This window comes from Colletotrichum gloeosporioides (assembly GCF_011800055.1).
Source record: "Colletotrichum gloeosporioides strain Lc1 chromosome Unknown consensus_93, whole genome shotgun sequence".
NCBI classification, from domain to species: Eukaryota; Fungi; Ascomycota; class Sordariomycetes; order Glomerellales; family Glomerellaceae; genus Colletotrichum; species Colletotrichum gloeosporioides.
Genome location: NW_025544738.1, coordinates 78,631 through 92,097, shown reverse-complemented (window position 1 = coordinate 92,097; position 13,467 = coordinate 78,631). Strand labels below are relative to the sequence as shown.

Below are 13,467 nucleotides of genomic sequence, written 5' to 3'. Positions count from 1 at the left end.
ACAATGCGGAGCTTGACTCGGCCCCACCTATCGGAGCATGTCTCCGGAAGTCTTCCGAAAGTCTCCCGAGCTCGTTCCGAACCCACCTAAGCTATCAAATGCCGCCGAAAGAATTGAGAGACGGTAAAGCCCAAGCGAAGACTTGCAGTATCTATGAAAGATTGTCTACTTGGAACAAAATTAGACAAGGGATGGTTGCTAATAGGACTAACAAGCGCCATCCCTGACGCTAACGCCACTGCCGATTGCTTGGTGCTGACTTCCAGCACAACCGCCGTTTGGCGACGGCACCTAAGCAGCGCTTGTGCAGCCACTCACCGCCACGGACCCTCAATATCTATGCTGCCTGTCGCAAAGACTACTTTTCGGGATTCCAGATGATCAGAAAAGGACTTGGAAGCCCCTTTCGTGAACCCTTTCCTGCAGCTAGCTGGTCTTCCGAGCTACTAAGCCGTTGGAAGATGGCTTGGAACAGCCCAGGAACACCGGCTGAGGCTGAATGAAGGATCAAGCTTAAGCTTCCTCTCCAAGCGACGAGGCTTATGAGCAGAGACACCTCCATCTGCCGCTAGGACCGAGCACCAGAAGTTCAAAGCCTAAGCCGTAGAAGGGAGATCGACAGCTCCATGCCTTGCCTACATATGATACAAATATGCGTATTACCCCTGAGACTTGTCACCCCAGGACTTCACCTCAAGATCGCTCTTCTACTACCATATCTCGGGCAATATGGAGACTCCCTCCAACTACCCTCGGCCATACTCAACGAGGCAGAATGCCTACTCAGGGGAGGGATGGGCCGAGCCCTCTGCAAAGCCCTTCCTGGACAGCACTACGACAGTTGCCGAAGTCAAGAGTCAGTTCGATTACGACGAAGACGAACCTAAACGGCGCTTCTTTCCCGGACGCAGTAACAAGACGGGCCCTAAACCAGTCATTCGCGGAACAGCAAAGCGATTCTTCCTGAGATGGCTTGTGCATGCTCCAGCTATCGCGGTCACCTGTGGCATTATCTGGATCAGCCACATGCAGCTATTTTGGTACCCAGAGCACGGGGTCGAGCCATTCAGCAACATCCACGTCAAGCTCAGCGCGACAGTCATCAGCAACTTGCTCCAGCTGGCATCCAAAATCCATGAGATTATGATCGTTGCATCTCTCGCTTCCATCTCTGTCGCCATGTTCAAGCGCAGACTTGTGGGCAAAGGTGTCCGCCTTGGCTTCCTTACTGGTGGTTACCGAGTTGGAGACCTAGAGTATCTTCTTAGTGGTGCTTTTTGGAAGCAGGGCAAGGGTGTCACATTAAATATCTGGGAGATCGGTTTGGTCGCCTACCTAGTCTTTGCGACCATCATGTCTACTGTCGTCGGACCGGCTTCCGCAATTTTGCTGGTGCCCAGTCTGGGATGGTTTGACCTCGACGGTGCTTTCCAGGATGTCAGGATGCCGCTTAGCTACGGAGCCTCGCCGGAAGAAGCTTGGCCTCGAAGCCTGAACAGCTCTTTATTCGATTCAACACCAGAGTGCAACACTACCGAGGCACTCTATACATATTGGTGTCCGGTCGGCGGCTTTTCCGACATTTGGAACTGGGCGGAAGGATTCCGATATGCTGGACTGACAGACAACATCACCTTCCAACATCCATCAACGGAGCTCCGTCGTCGATTGTCTTTGTCCGAGCACGTTACTCAGAACGACGGATCCGTTTTGATGTTCACAACTCCATCTAGTTCGATCATGACTACGATTGGACTTTTTGCCAAGTACGTTGCTCGGAAGCCAGTGCCTATCGGGACTGTTACGGACGCAAAGCGCTACCAGCTTACGACTACGACACCATTGCAACAACCCTTTGTACACGGGAAGTGCGTCTTGTACGATCGCGATCAACTTCTCCAAAGCAAAGCTCTCCCATCTTTCCCGGTGTCGGCGCTCAACTGCTACGGTGATGCTGGGTGTCTTCGCGTCCAGCAGGACAAGCCTACATTCAAATCCGGGACATGGAACGATACGAGTGTCGCGCCTAGAATGACTTATAATCTCCACTACTACGACAAGAAATCCCATGGCGGAGCGATGCTCATAGCCGGTACGATCCCTTACGTCGGTGACGGATCGAAACAAAGGCTGTGGGTTTACACATGCAGCTTTCTGCCGCGCTGGGTCCCTGCGTCTTTCACATTGGATTCTGGGGATTCCAGCATGCTCTCGTCCAACTTCAGCTCAGCGGATGACATGACTGCAATGTTGCAGAATACCACGGCGCAATCGGACAGGGTAGTACAGGCAGATCCCACTTGGGTCAAGCTCATTGACCCTGAGTTCAACATGACGCGGATGGTGTCAGGGAACTCAGCCCCCGGGGCTTCGGCAACATCACCTATCAAATTGATCTTGAACCAGTTCCTGGATAGCCGAGAGCAGAATGGGACGAAATTCACGTACATGGACACGGTAGACGGGAATCAGAAGAGTACTGAAATCTTCTTGACTAAGGTTTTTGGTGTTTTTCTCACAGACAGTCTGGCAAGAACATCCTCTCACGAGAGAGCCGCTCTCATTCTCGAGGAGACGGATACATCTATGAAGTGGATTGACCTCAAAGAGCAGATGGGGTACGAGTCGGGTATCCATAGAGTCGAGGCTCAGAACAACAAAACGTACCCATCACTTTCTTACTGGAACAACTACACGGAGCCGATGCCCCTCACGCTCACTGTTTCGGAGGTTGCCCAAGAATTCCGCAACACAGTCCAGATCGATTTCGAAACTCAGCGGTACGGATACGGATCTGGTCAATTTACCAAGACATTACAATTTGCTCTGGTCATGATGTACATCTACCTCGCAGTGGTCGGCATCTACGGCTTCACCATCTTCTCATCACATGCCACCGAACTCATGGGCCAGCTTGTGGGTCGAAGACGGTTTCATCTTAGAAGTGTGGTTGGTTGGGGTGACTTGGCTGATTTGATGCTGCTGGCATTACGATCGAACCCGCCCGATGATGTGGAGCTGAACCATGTTGGTGCGGGTGTTCGCAAGTCACCTGGAGTGTGGAACAAGGTTGTCAAGGTTCGGATTGACGAAGACAACAAGGTGCAGATGCTACTACATGAGAGAAAGGGCATGAGTCCACCAAAACGAAATGTTTTATACTCGTAGCTATGGGTAACAATGAGAGGTACGCAGCTTTTATGCAAATCAGTAAGCATCACAATACCAGCAAATAGCTCACTGTTCTCCTTGATGTTTGTAGTGGACCGCGATGCCTTGGCTCCATTGCACCGTTCAATTTACGCTCATCCCAAAGTTCCGAATAACTCTCTAGCATAATAGTCATACTGCGATTGATTCCTCAGCCAAAATACATATCACGTAGGTCCTCATCTTTGTGGTATGTAAGTTGGTTGGCCATCGAGAACGGGACCCACTCATCGAACAGGGATCGCGCTGTACCCGTACAGGTCGAGGTTGGTCTGGGCAAAGCCCTAGCCAGCTTTGCTCCATATTCACAAATCCGAAGCACCCCGTCAACAATCACCGGTTCATCAACCAGGTGCCCATGGAAGGGTGGCCGAGTTGGTTATGGCGCCAGGTTAAGGTCAGCTTAACATCTGTTTCCTGGTGGGGCAACCCGCGCGAGTTCGAGTCTCGTCCCTTTCAACTGCCTTTTGGTTGGTGTGAGAAATCTCCCACAATTTTTGGTGCATCAAGATGATGTTTCCTCCTCCATCAGCGTGTTGCTGCGTAGTCCAAGTTGCAACCCGCAAAGGATCGTCCTCTTCTTTTGCGTGACACAGGCCGTCAAGTGTTCTATTCTTGTGTTATCTACGAATGTGGCTCGCCATTTCATTTTGGATTGTCGACCTAGTATGTGTTGTCTCAAAACTAATCTATCATCTGATATTCAAATTCTTCACCTCGGTGAGGAAATTAAGGTTGTCGGTGAGCCGCATGTTGCCGCGGCTCTAGTCCATCTACGTCAGGTGCCCGAGCGTGGCAGTGCATGCTGATCGGATCGCGTTAGTGCTGTGACACTTCATCGAGTCAGGGGGACGAGCGGCGTGGTGTAAATAAACCCCTCACGGGGGAGGCCGCCCAAGCTTAGCTATTTGCGACTCTTTCATCTCTTTACCACCACTTTTCAACATGTCCAAAACGAACGGCTGTTTCCCTATCTAGAGTTGCTGGGCTAGAGAGGGCGTGCATCGGACCGGGTTGGAAGGGAAGTGCTGGAGTGGTTGTCCCACAACACGCCAAAATCCGTCACCAAGAAATTCTCCGAAACCATTTAGACAACATTCCGATACCGAATCTTTGACGTCAGATGGAAGAAGCCGAGGCCCCCCGGACCCCGGATCTCATCGACTGGACTCGACCGCTGTCGCCATGGGGTGATGGAGATGGAGAGGCGCCTGGCGCAAATGGTATCGAACCTGATTTAGAAGCTGAGAGGCATATTTCAGCGAGCGCTACTGGGAGCGTTAGCACGGAGATCCCCCCGTCGGTGTACTTCACAATCCATCGGTGAGACTTACCGGATGTTGACCAGCGACTACGCATATGACTGACATATCCCGATAGAATTCGACGACTCATCCTAGCAAGCATAGGTAGGTCCCCTTGACTGTTGGTATCACAAGAATATCGTTGACATCGACTTCAAGACGACCCTTACACGTTGGATCAGCTGCGAGAACCGCGGATGAACTCACTCGTCGTCCGCCCTCTCGTTGACAGACTCTATGATCCCGATGATCCCACGATCGGTGCGGCTCCTTGTGCTCGCTTTGATCCCAACATTTGAACTGACCTCGGTGTAGTCTACTGCCTGCTGGCGAATCGCATCCAATTCTTGAGGCAACATACAAGCACAGCTCACCAGACTGTCAACGTATCGCGCGCTGCACTCTGCGAACTGGTTGCAAGCCGCGTGTTGCGCCGATACCATGAAGATCATCCAGGTGAAATCGGCCTTCTGATCCTTGCGCACGTCCTTGTCGAAGGCTTCGACCCCTTCCAGGGTGCGCCCGAAGAGGTGGAAAGCGAATGCCGACAGCTTCAGTGGCCGATCCAGCGACGCGATGGGCATGAAAGAAAGCTCACAGCCCTTGAGCTAGCCATCATATCCGAAAGTAAGGTCTTCCTCAGCTCTTCTGCATGTCAGAGGCTGGTCGACGCTGTTTACCTAGGGGTTGTGACCTACACCCCCCTGTCATTTGTCGACATTTTACCCGATCACTACGAGTTCATCTCAGTCTCGCTCTACGAGCCACATCGAGCGCCAATACTGGACGAAAGGCGGATGCTGGTTCCTTGGATACGCCGGGTAACTGAGTTTTGTCAGTTTGTGACTCTCGTCGCGCTCTACATGTTGACGATGGTAAACCGTAGCAGTCCCACCTTAAGCGCATGGGAGTGCTTCTTCGCCATTTACACAGCTGGGTGGACCCTGAATGAGTTTGCCGCGATTATCGAGCACGGCTGGGCGGTCCACTCTCAGACTCTGTGGTCATTCCTCGACATTAGCTTCTGCTTCATCTTCAGCTGCTATGTATTCGCCAGGATATACGATGTACTGGGGTATGGAGGAGTTATCGCGGATGGATATGGCGTGCACATCCTTTGCGTGGCAGCCCCTATCCTCCTCACGAGAGTGGCTTTCACCATCATGCCCGACAACATCGTCTTCATAGCAATGCACGCCATGATGAAGGACTTCACTATCTTGACGTTCATCTCCATCTGGTGTTTTGCGGGCTTCCTCCTCGCTCTTCAGTGGCTCATCGGGAGCAACGCCGCCACCTCGGGAGTTGGAGACCAGGCATCTCTGACATGGTACGAGACGTGCAAGTGGCTCATTTGGACCTGGTTCGGTCTTGACGGTACCGGCATTGATCGGTCTCCCGATTTCCACCCAATCCTTGGGCCCGCTCTGATGATTGCGTTCGCATTCTTGGGCAACATTCTCTTTCTGACCTTGCTCGTTGCCTTGTTAAGCAATACTTTCTCCAAGATCATCGCGGACGCGCCGGCGGAAATTCAATTCCGCCGAGCTGTCATCACCTTCGCCGGAGTAAAGAGCGACTCGATCTTCGCATACCCTCCTCCATTCAACCTGCTGGCTCTTGCTGTGCTACTGCCGCTCAAGTCAGCACTCACATCTCGATCTTTCCACAGCCTGAACGTCACGCTCATCCGGGCACTTAACGCCCCGGCGCTACTGCTCATAAGTGCACTCGAGCGACGAAGAGTCGCGCATCCAAGACGAGCGCGCTCACAATCGCTGCTGCATTGGAATTTCAGTGGCTTCAACCCACACGGTGACATACAGGCAGTGTTCAAAGCCGAGCCTCCGCCTGCAGTGGAACGAGAATTGGAGGAGATGGACAATCTGAGCGATGTGGGGTTTGCGGAGAGCGAGTTGGGCTCCAGGGTAGGATCATGGGATGTAACTGGTCGGTCAAGATCCAGACGCCGCCCTTACAGCAGAAGAAGACGTCCGGGGAGGATGACGTCGCCTATTAGCATCGTATTCCCCTTGCCTAGCGTCAACCGCATGGGAACAAACGACTTCGAGCCCATGTCTGGGTCACCTGCGCGTCGTAGTCAGTTCTAGGGTAACACAAGAAGGATAGCGATAAAGATTGTAAAACAACAAATCATTCACAATACGAGTTTTCCTGAACATGAAATAGCAGGACACGTTGGCGTTCTCGGTCACGTTGCAGAGTGAATATTCTATGCCGTTTTCCGATCAACAGGCAATTGTGTAGTTGCCGGCTGAACCGAATGCGACCCTACTTGACAACAACCAGTTAGACTCAGCAACCCCCTTTCCCAACATCTACATGAAATCGACAGACAACGTAAGACTTTCTGATTACTCAATACCCTCACTTGTTGATATTAGTTGCATAGCCATCGAGAACTTGAGGTCCCCGTTCAGTGGGCTCAGAGAGGCCTGAGCAACTGTGTTTCCAAACGAAGATCCTGGTTTCTCGATATTGAGGGGGGGTTTCAGAAAGATCCACACGCTACCGACTCAACCGCCAAGCATTCAACTCAGTCCTGGCCCCAGGGGCACTAAGATGATCGATATAAACCAATCAATTAGCCTTTCGTGAAACCATCTGATCGCACCCATTCGTGAATGAATCGGGTTTCTCTAGCCATGGATTCCGCGGGTGGGCAACGGACGGTGTTTATCTCCCCGTCATTTTTCCCGTGCACGCGTCAACATGTCTGTGGCTAACCGAGGCACACGATGTTGCCATGCAGTTTGCTTTTCGGGACTAGCCCATCTATGCCAGATCACCAAAAGAAAGGCCCACGGCATCTCATGATCACGGACGTGGCGTTCACAGAAGAGTCTGGTTGGTGGCATACGCGAGTCTGCGTCCAACCAAGCAAACTTCTCCACCAATGGCCTCGGGGATTCTGGAATTCAGCCGCCGTTGCGAAGCTTGACTCGCTAATTTTATCTCACGTTTATTTGCGTTTATGAATTTGGGCCAAGAGCCGCACAGTGGCTTTTGCAGTCCCTTAACCAGGGGAGAAGGAGAAACCGAAAGAGGCTTGTGCTTGGCATCATTTTGAGGGGGGAGACGCCGCCATTGGCGGAATGTTCCTCCACACGCTCCGTATGCACTGTCTCTGCACTCCGCATTTGCAGGGCTATCCATGTCCCAAATGCCGTGGCCCCGGCGGCGTAATTGGATACTACCCTATTGACAGCATTCAGATGAACCCAATTGAGCAGGGCACAAGGATGCGCCCTCGAAAGGATGTCGCGGAGGAAAAAGAATAGTACCAGATCGGCGGGTTGTGGAAGACTGGAACTCCCGGATGGCCGTTTAAATACCCGGGGGGCAAGATCTTCATGTCCATCTGATTTCTGATGGCAGTTTACCAACCTCACGTTCCTACTTTTACACTCTTTTGAAAATGGTTGCGCTACTCCCTGTTCTGGCCCTGGCCACTTTCGCCACGGCTGTTCCTCTCGAAGTCGCCCTTGATGTTGGCACTGATGATTCTCGCAAATGCGGAGGTAAATACGCAGAGACCAGCCTCTCTGGAAAGGGAGTCATCGTCGACGCCTCGGGCAAGACAGAGAACAGCTTTCCGACTTTCAACCAGGCAGTTGCTGCCCTGACGAACACCACGGAGGAGCAGACGATCTTTGTCTACCCCGGCAACTACTCTGAGCAGATTCGCATTCCCAACCATGCCGGTCCCATCACGATCCAGGGCTACACCTGCGACGGCCGCTCCTACGCAGCCAACCAAGCCACCCTCACCGGCAACCTCTCCCGCCAGATTGCCAACCTCACCAGCAACGACCAGACGGCCACCCTCCGCCTCTGGTCCGACAATATGAAGATCTATAACCTCAACATCGAGAACACCTTCGGCCAGGCTGACAAGCTCGGCCAAGCTCTCGCCGTCAGCGCGCAGGCGACCAACCTCGGATTCTACGCCTGCAAGCTCACCGGTTATCAGGACACCATCTACGCCAACGAGGGACGCCAGATCTACTCCAAGTCCTTCATCGAGGGCGCCGTCGACTTCGTCTTCGGCCTGAGGGCCATTGCCTGGTTCGAGAAGTGCGACATCAACACCATCGGCAAGGGATACATCACCGCCAACGGCCGCGACGCCGCCAACAACACCTCCTTCTACGTCTTCAACAAGGCCAACGTCACCGGCACCAGCGGGCCCGCGTCTGTCACTCTCGGTCGTCCATGGAGGACGTTCGCCAGGGTTGTATTCCAGGACAGCGAGCTGGGCGATGTGGTCAAGCCCGAGGGATGGTCCACGTGGGATAAGACCTCCCCGACTGACAACATCTACTTCAAGGAGTACAACAACTTTGGCCCCGGTGCTGCAGGCCCTAGAGCCAACTTCAGCTCAGCCATCGACAAGCCGGTCAAGGCTGATGACCTGTTCGGCAAGGATTTCAAGAAGGAGTGGTGGGTTGACTCTGAGTTTTTGTAAAAAAGGGGTGGGGCTGTTTCCTTCTCTTCAAGTACATATTGAACAATTCAAACCATTGCATAACATCTGCGATGGCCAGCAGAGCTGGCTGCAATAGCACAGGAGGCTTTTATTTTCACAAATCATGTGTGGTGAATTCCTTTACGTGGTAAGGTATGCAGGCCTCAGTCAGGCAGAAGGTCAGTGTGAAAAGTGGAACGGGCGAGATCCGTCTACAGACATTTTTTCAGCCCACAAGGGTGGGCAGGACTTGATGTACTCAAACTCAGTATTCCCATTTCATTGGATGCTAAAGATCCGTGAACAGGTTGTACTCGTAGTGTAATATATGGTTAGGACATCATTCAGCTAAATGGCACGGAACTGTATGGTTCCTGTGGGACTTGACCTGTCCGTGCAAGCGTTTTGCTAGCTTTTCACATCTCCGACAGGATCGTCAATTCTTATTTCAGGCAGGCTTTTAAGTATCTGTGGAACCCTTTTCCATTTATGAGCCTTTCCCAAAAATACGCTCCTAAATAAATACTCGTCCCGTTAGCCATCCACATCACCTTTCTCCTCGCGACGCCGTAACACAAAATTACAAGCATCGATTTGCCTCCCACAGCACACCCACGACAGACCTCGTCAACATATATTCTCCTTTCGAGAATCAGCATCTCCTTCAACACAAAACGATCACGAAAATGACAAACCAAAAGGGCTGGATGGATCGAGCCTTGTCTTATCACATGGAAATCCAGGAGCAAGTGATGATCGAAGAAGCGCACGGCATACTCCTGAGATGGTTGATTCTACCGCACAAAGCGGCCTTCGTACGACAGATGAGACGACTGGATAATCTACTGGGCCTGCCAAACTCTATGCGAATAACAAGCGACCTCCAAGACGGCATGAGCGACTGCGGTTGTGTGTATGGCGTCGTTGGACTCATTCTCACCGGCATCCTGTTCTGTATGATGGTGACAGCTGCCACATACAACCCCCTTGTTACATTCACCGACGCCCTGATTGTTCTCCTTTTGAGCTTTGCTTTTTGGGTTTTTATGGGCATTGCGGATCGAATCGAAATGGAGGCACGCCACATGCGGAACACGAGGCAAGATGATCGCAGAGTTGTGGGGAGAGTACCTCTCGAATAGAGCCAAGGATAAGCATGAAGACATTCTCGAAATATACCTTGATTGAGAGTCCACGCGTTCTCTAGTATCGGGGTGTGTACCATTGAGATCACCAAGAAGATAAGGTGAAGTCCCCTTTTTCCTCAAACGCTAATATTCACCAAAAAAAAAAAAAAAAAGAGAACGAAAGGAAAAGAAGAGAAAGGAAAAAAGAGAAAGAAAAAAAAAAAACCAATACACGTTTCAGAGCTCCTTCTTCGTGGATGAATGCTGACCAACAAAGTTGCTATTCTTCCTCCTCATAACTCCGGGTGATTATATCTACGCAAATTATCTGCACCACTCACAAACGGACAAATGCAACAGATGCACGCACTTTTCGGTGTAAGATGCGAGGAGGCATGATGTGGTCCAGGGCTGTTGAGATACCAACTATCCGCACCCAGCAAGTACATCAAAGCACCTCCACCCTACTTAACAAACACTCCCCCTGATGTGAGCCTGCGTGGAAAACAAAGTGATGGAAACGGCCCAAGACATGGTCCCGGCCACTCCGTCCAAAATGGGGCAGAAAAGTGCCGACATTGGGGTTTTTGGGTGTCTTCTAAGCTGTGCTAGCTGATCGCTTTGGATAGCCCACCGATTTCCCTTCAGTATGATCTCTTCATATTTCTCTAGAGTGGCTCTAGCTGCCTCTTTAAGCTTCATGGCGCCCGTGGTCGCCCTGCAGCTGCGATCGCTGTTCCTATCTTATAGATTTAACCGATAATGACAGGGTATGTCTTCCAAGCGCTTTTGTCTACCTAATACCTTGGCTCCGCCGACAGCTTTTGTTAGTCATTATTAAGGAACCCTTCCCCGTACCTTAGCACACCGACACAGGATACCGCGGAAGAAGGTTCACAGCTCAGTATTTCGATAGATACATATACGTGAAGTTCGTCGTCGTGTAGTACGACACGAATTCGTACCAGCCCTCCAACACGGAAACGAGATTATGGTTGTCTAGCCTTCTAAATTCATCGATCATCCAGCTGCCCATCCAGCTATGCGATTCTTCTTCGGGATGGAGACCTTCCGGGTAAACCTCCGTGGCCCGAAGGCCGTCGCACTCCCATAGCACACAATTTGTCGCAAAGTGAACGACTCTTGTCGACAAGATACGTTCCTGGACAGCCCAGCCCCGCAATTGAAGCGGGGAGTTGGCGATTTCGCTCAACCGTGACGGCATCGATGGAAATATGGTCATGGGTGTTAATGTCCCTTCAGCGGTCCTCCGTTGCAGCGGGAGCGGCTGCGGTTGGAAGGCCAACCCCGGGCGTTGAAGGAAAAGACCGTCGACTGAGTCCGCCGCTCCCGTCGCAGAGATAGTTAGCAGAGAGTTTCTGTAATATCGACCGAACCGCTCTGCTTCTCGGTGCCAGTCTTCCTGGGCGGCGCAGTCGTCCGGTTCGGTTGACTGCATGATGCACAGGGCGTCGACCCAGATATACCTCACCCCCAACTTTCGCGTGAAGATAATGGCTTCCTGAATGGTCTTTGGGAGACGGGTCCAGTCAATGGACTCGGTCATTTGGGCGATGTTGGATGCAGTCAGCCTGATGTCCGACCCCCGATTTCCCCAGGCATAGCTGAGCGTTGTGTACTTGGTGACAGGATTCTCTTCGTTATTGATGAGTACCCTGAGGGGCATCTCATCGCCCTCTTCTCCGACATCAACCAGTCGAGTAGGTGCAGCACTTCTGCCGGGCTGGTCTTGCCCCTGCTCAGACACCGCGGAGTCGCATTTGGCATGTCCATCGCGACAGTCCGCTAGCCAACCCTGTACCATGGCTGCCACAGCAGTTATTCCTTCATCTGAGTAGCTGGGCTCAGCCCCGGGTACTATCGAGGAGAGCTGGCGGGGGATTCTCGGACGACTGGGTGAGAGCTTGATTTCAGGCGTGTCAGTAGACCATAGCAGCAATCCACACTGAAGGAACCAAGCCCGGATGCCGACGCCATCCTCCTCATCTTCTGGCTCGGACAGATAATCGGACAGCTGGACGGTTGCGAGTTCGACGGGGTCCCCGTGGAGGTAAGACATAAATGTGCTGCCATCGCCCGACTCCCAGTGGTACAAGATGGTCTGGAAGACAATCTGGCACAGTGTGCATCCGTCGAGGGCCCTTTGTCTCAACTCTTGGAGGTCCGGGGCGAATGGTATGCTTCACGGTATGATGATGCCACCGTCGGCGGTCTTCAATTGCAATCGCTCTGCGAAGCGCGAGCACACCGTGCATAAATGATGTGCTGTTTGCTCCATGTTAGATGGACTCTTTTTATGGCGGAGTTGCGATACAGTGTAGGGTTTGCGTGAGATGAGGATGACAGGCGGGGAGCTGGATGCGTGGTCCTACACGGCCCACAAAGTAGTGGAACCTGTCACAGCAGTACACAGCGGTACTGTACACTCGTGTTAGATTCGCACAAAGCTACAACGGGGCCTGTATTAGTCAGACTTCTGCTCTCGTGGCACCGTCCCTGCCTCATCCCGCTTTGTTGATTTCTATGTCCGCCTAGTTGGATAATCATGCCAAGAGAGGGGTTACAGGGGAGGCTTTTTGCGAATCTTACTAGAGTCTACCGCATAGGGGGGTCCATCCATTGCCCGAAGAAAGTCTTGCATACTGCCTATACCTTTTATCAGAGGGTCCCTTTATGCAGTAGTATATACGTACCTACGTGAGCAAGTACTCATCTCGAGTTGTTACAAAACTAAAGTCTACTCATCCTCCCAGTCTTATCTTCCCAGATGGCTGCTTACACCTATATGTCAGCTGCCCTTGCATATTCCCTAAGGTACTAGGTACCTAGTGATCTTGTTGCTGTACCTAAGTGCTAGGAAGCTAATTGCGGCATTTTAGGCTTTGATCAGTTCATAACCGAAACGTGAGTGCGGACAGGGCACCTCAGTAGGTTATCTGGGGCCGCCGGTCTAGACAACACCACAATTTTGTCTATCAGATTTATTGGTGAAGCCTACAGCTAGACATACTTTCCGTATATGTGATGTAGGCTTTGCCTGGTTGTATCAGACACTATTCGATAGAAGGGCACTCCGTCATCATCCCCCTTTTCCTCCCGCCCATGGCTTTGTTTGGTCCGTGTATGAGGTTCCAAGCCCAATAACGCAGCATAAGTCGTTAGGTCCTAACCGCCAGGGGAACGAAACAGGCAGTTCGGGCACCGAGACTTCTCCACTCAAGCTTAATTGCGGGCGGGGAATTGGGAAAATTCCGATTATGAGCAAAACAGTTTGGACATTGAAGTGAAGCCCTTGTCCTTCGTTGGGAATAGATTA

At 51.9% G+C, this 13,467-nt stretch overlaps 3 protein-coding genes and 1 pseudogene across 4 annotated transcripts; 3 read left to right on the top strand and 1 right to left on the bottom strand.

The window, feature by feature from the left end:
• Window positions 1-729: 729 nt before the first annotated feature.
• Window positions 730-3,168, top strand: GCG54_00010735 (uncharacterized protein; the record flags this gene model as incomplete). Its single annotated transcript, XM_045410652.1, has 1 exon — window positions 730-3,168. The coding sequence occupies one exon, from the start codon at window positions 730-732 to the stop codon at window positions 3,166-3,168; it is 2,439 nt and encodes an 812-aa protein (XP_045257743.1).
• Window positions 3,169-4,333: 1,165 nt separating this feature from the next.
• On the top strand, window positions 4,334-6,625 carry GCG54_00010734 (uncharacterized protein; the record flags this gene model as incomplete). The annotated part of the gene is made up of 4 exons (XM_045410651.1): window positions 4,334-4,533; window positions 4,591-4,619; window positions 4,674-4,775; window positions 4,830-6,625. The coding sequence occupies 4 exons, from the start codon at window positions 4,334-4,336 to the stop codon at window positions 6,623-6,625; spliced, it is 2,127 nt and encodes a 708-aa protein (XP_045257742.1).
• A 1,328-nt stretch (window positions 6,626-7,953) lies between these two features.
• GCG54_00010733 (Pectinesterase) lies at window positions 7,954-9,003 on the top strand (the record flags this gene model as incomplete). The annotated part of the gene is made up of 1 exon (XM_045410650.1): window positions 7,954-9,003. The coding sequence occupies one exon, from the start codon at window positions 7,954-7,956 to the stop codon at window positions 9,001-9,003; it is 1,050 nt and encodes a 349-aa protein (XP_045257741.1).
• A 2,028-nt stretch (window positions 9,004-11,031) lies between these two features.
• Window positions 11,032-12,429, bottom strand: GCG54_00010732 (annotated as a pseudogene). The gene has a single exon. A coding segment is annotated over exon 1 (1,398 nt).
• Between the last annotated feature and the right edge of the window lie 1,038 nt (window positions 12,430-13,467).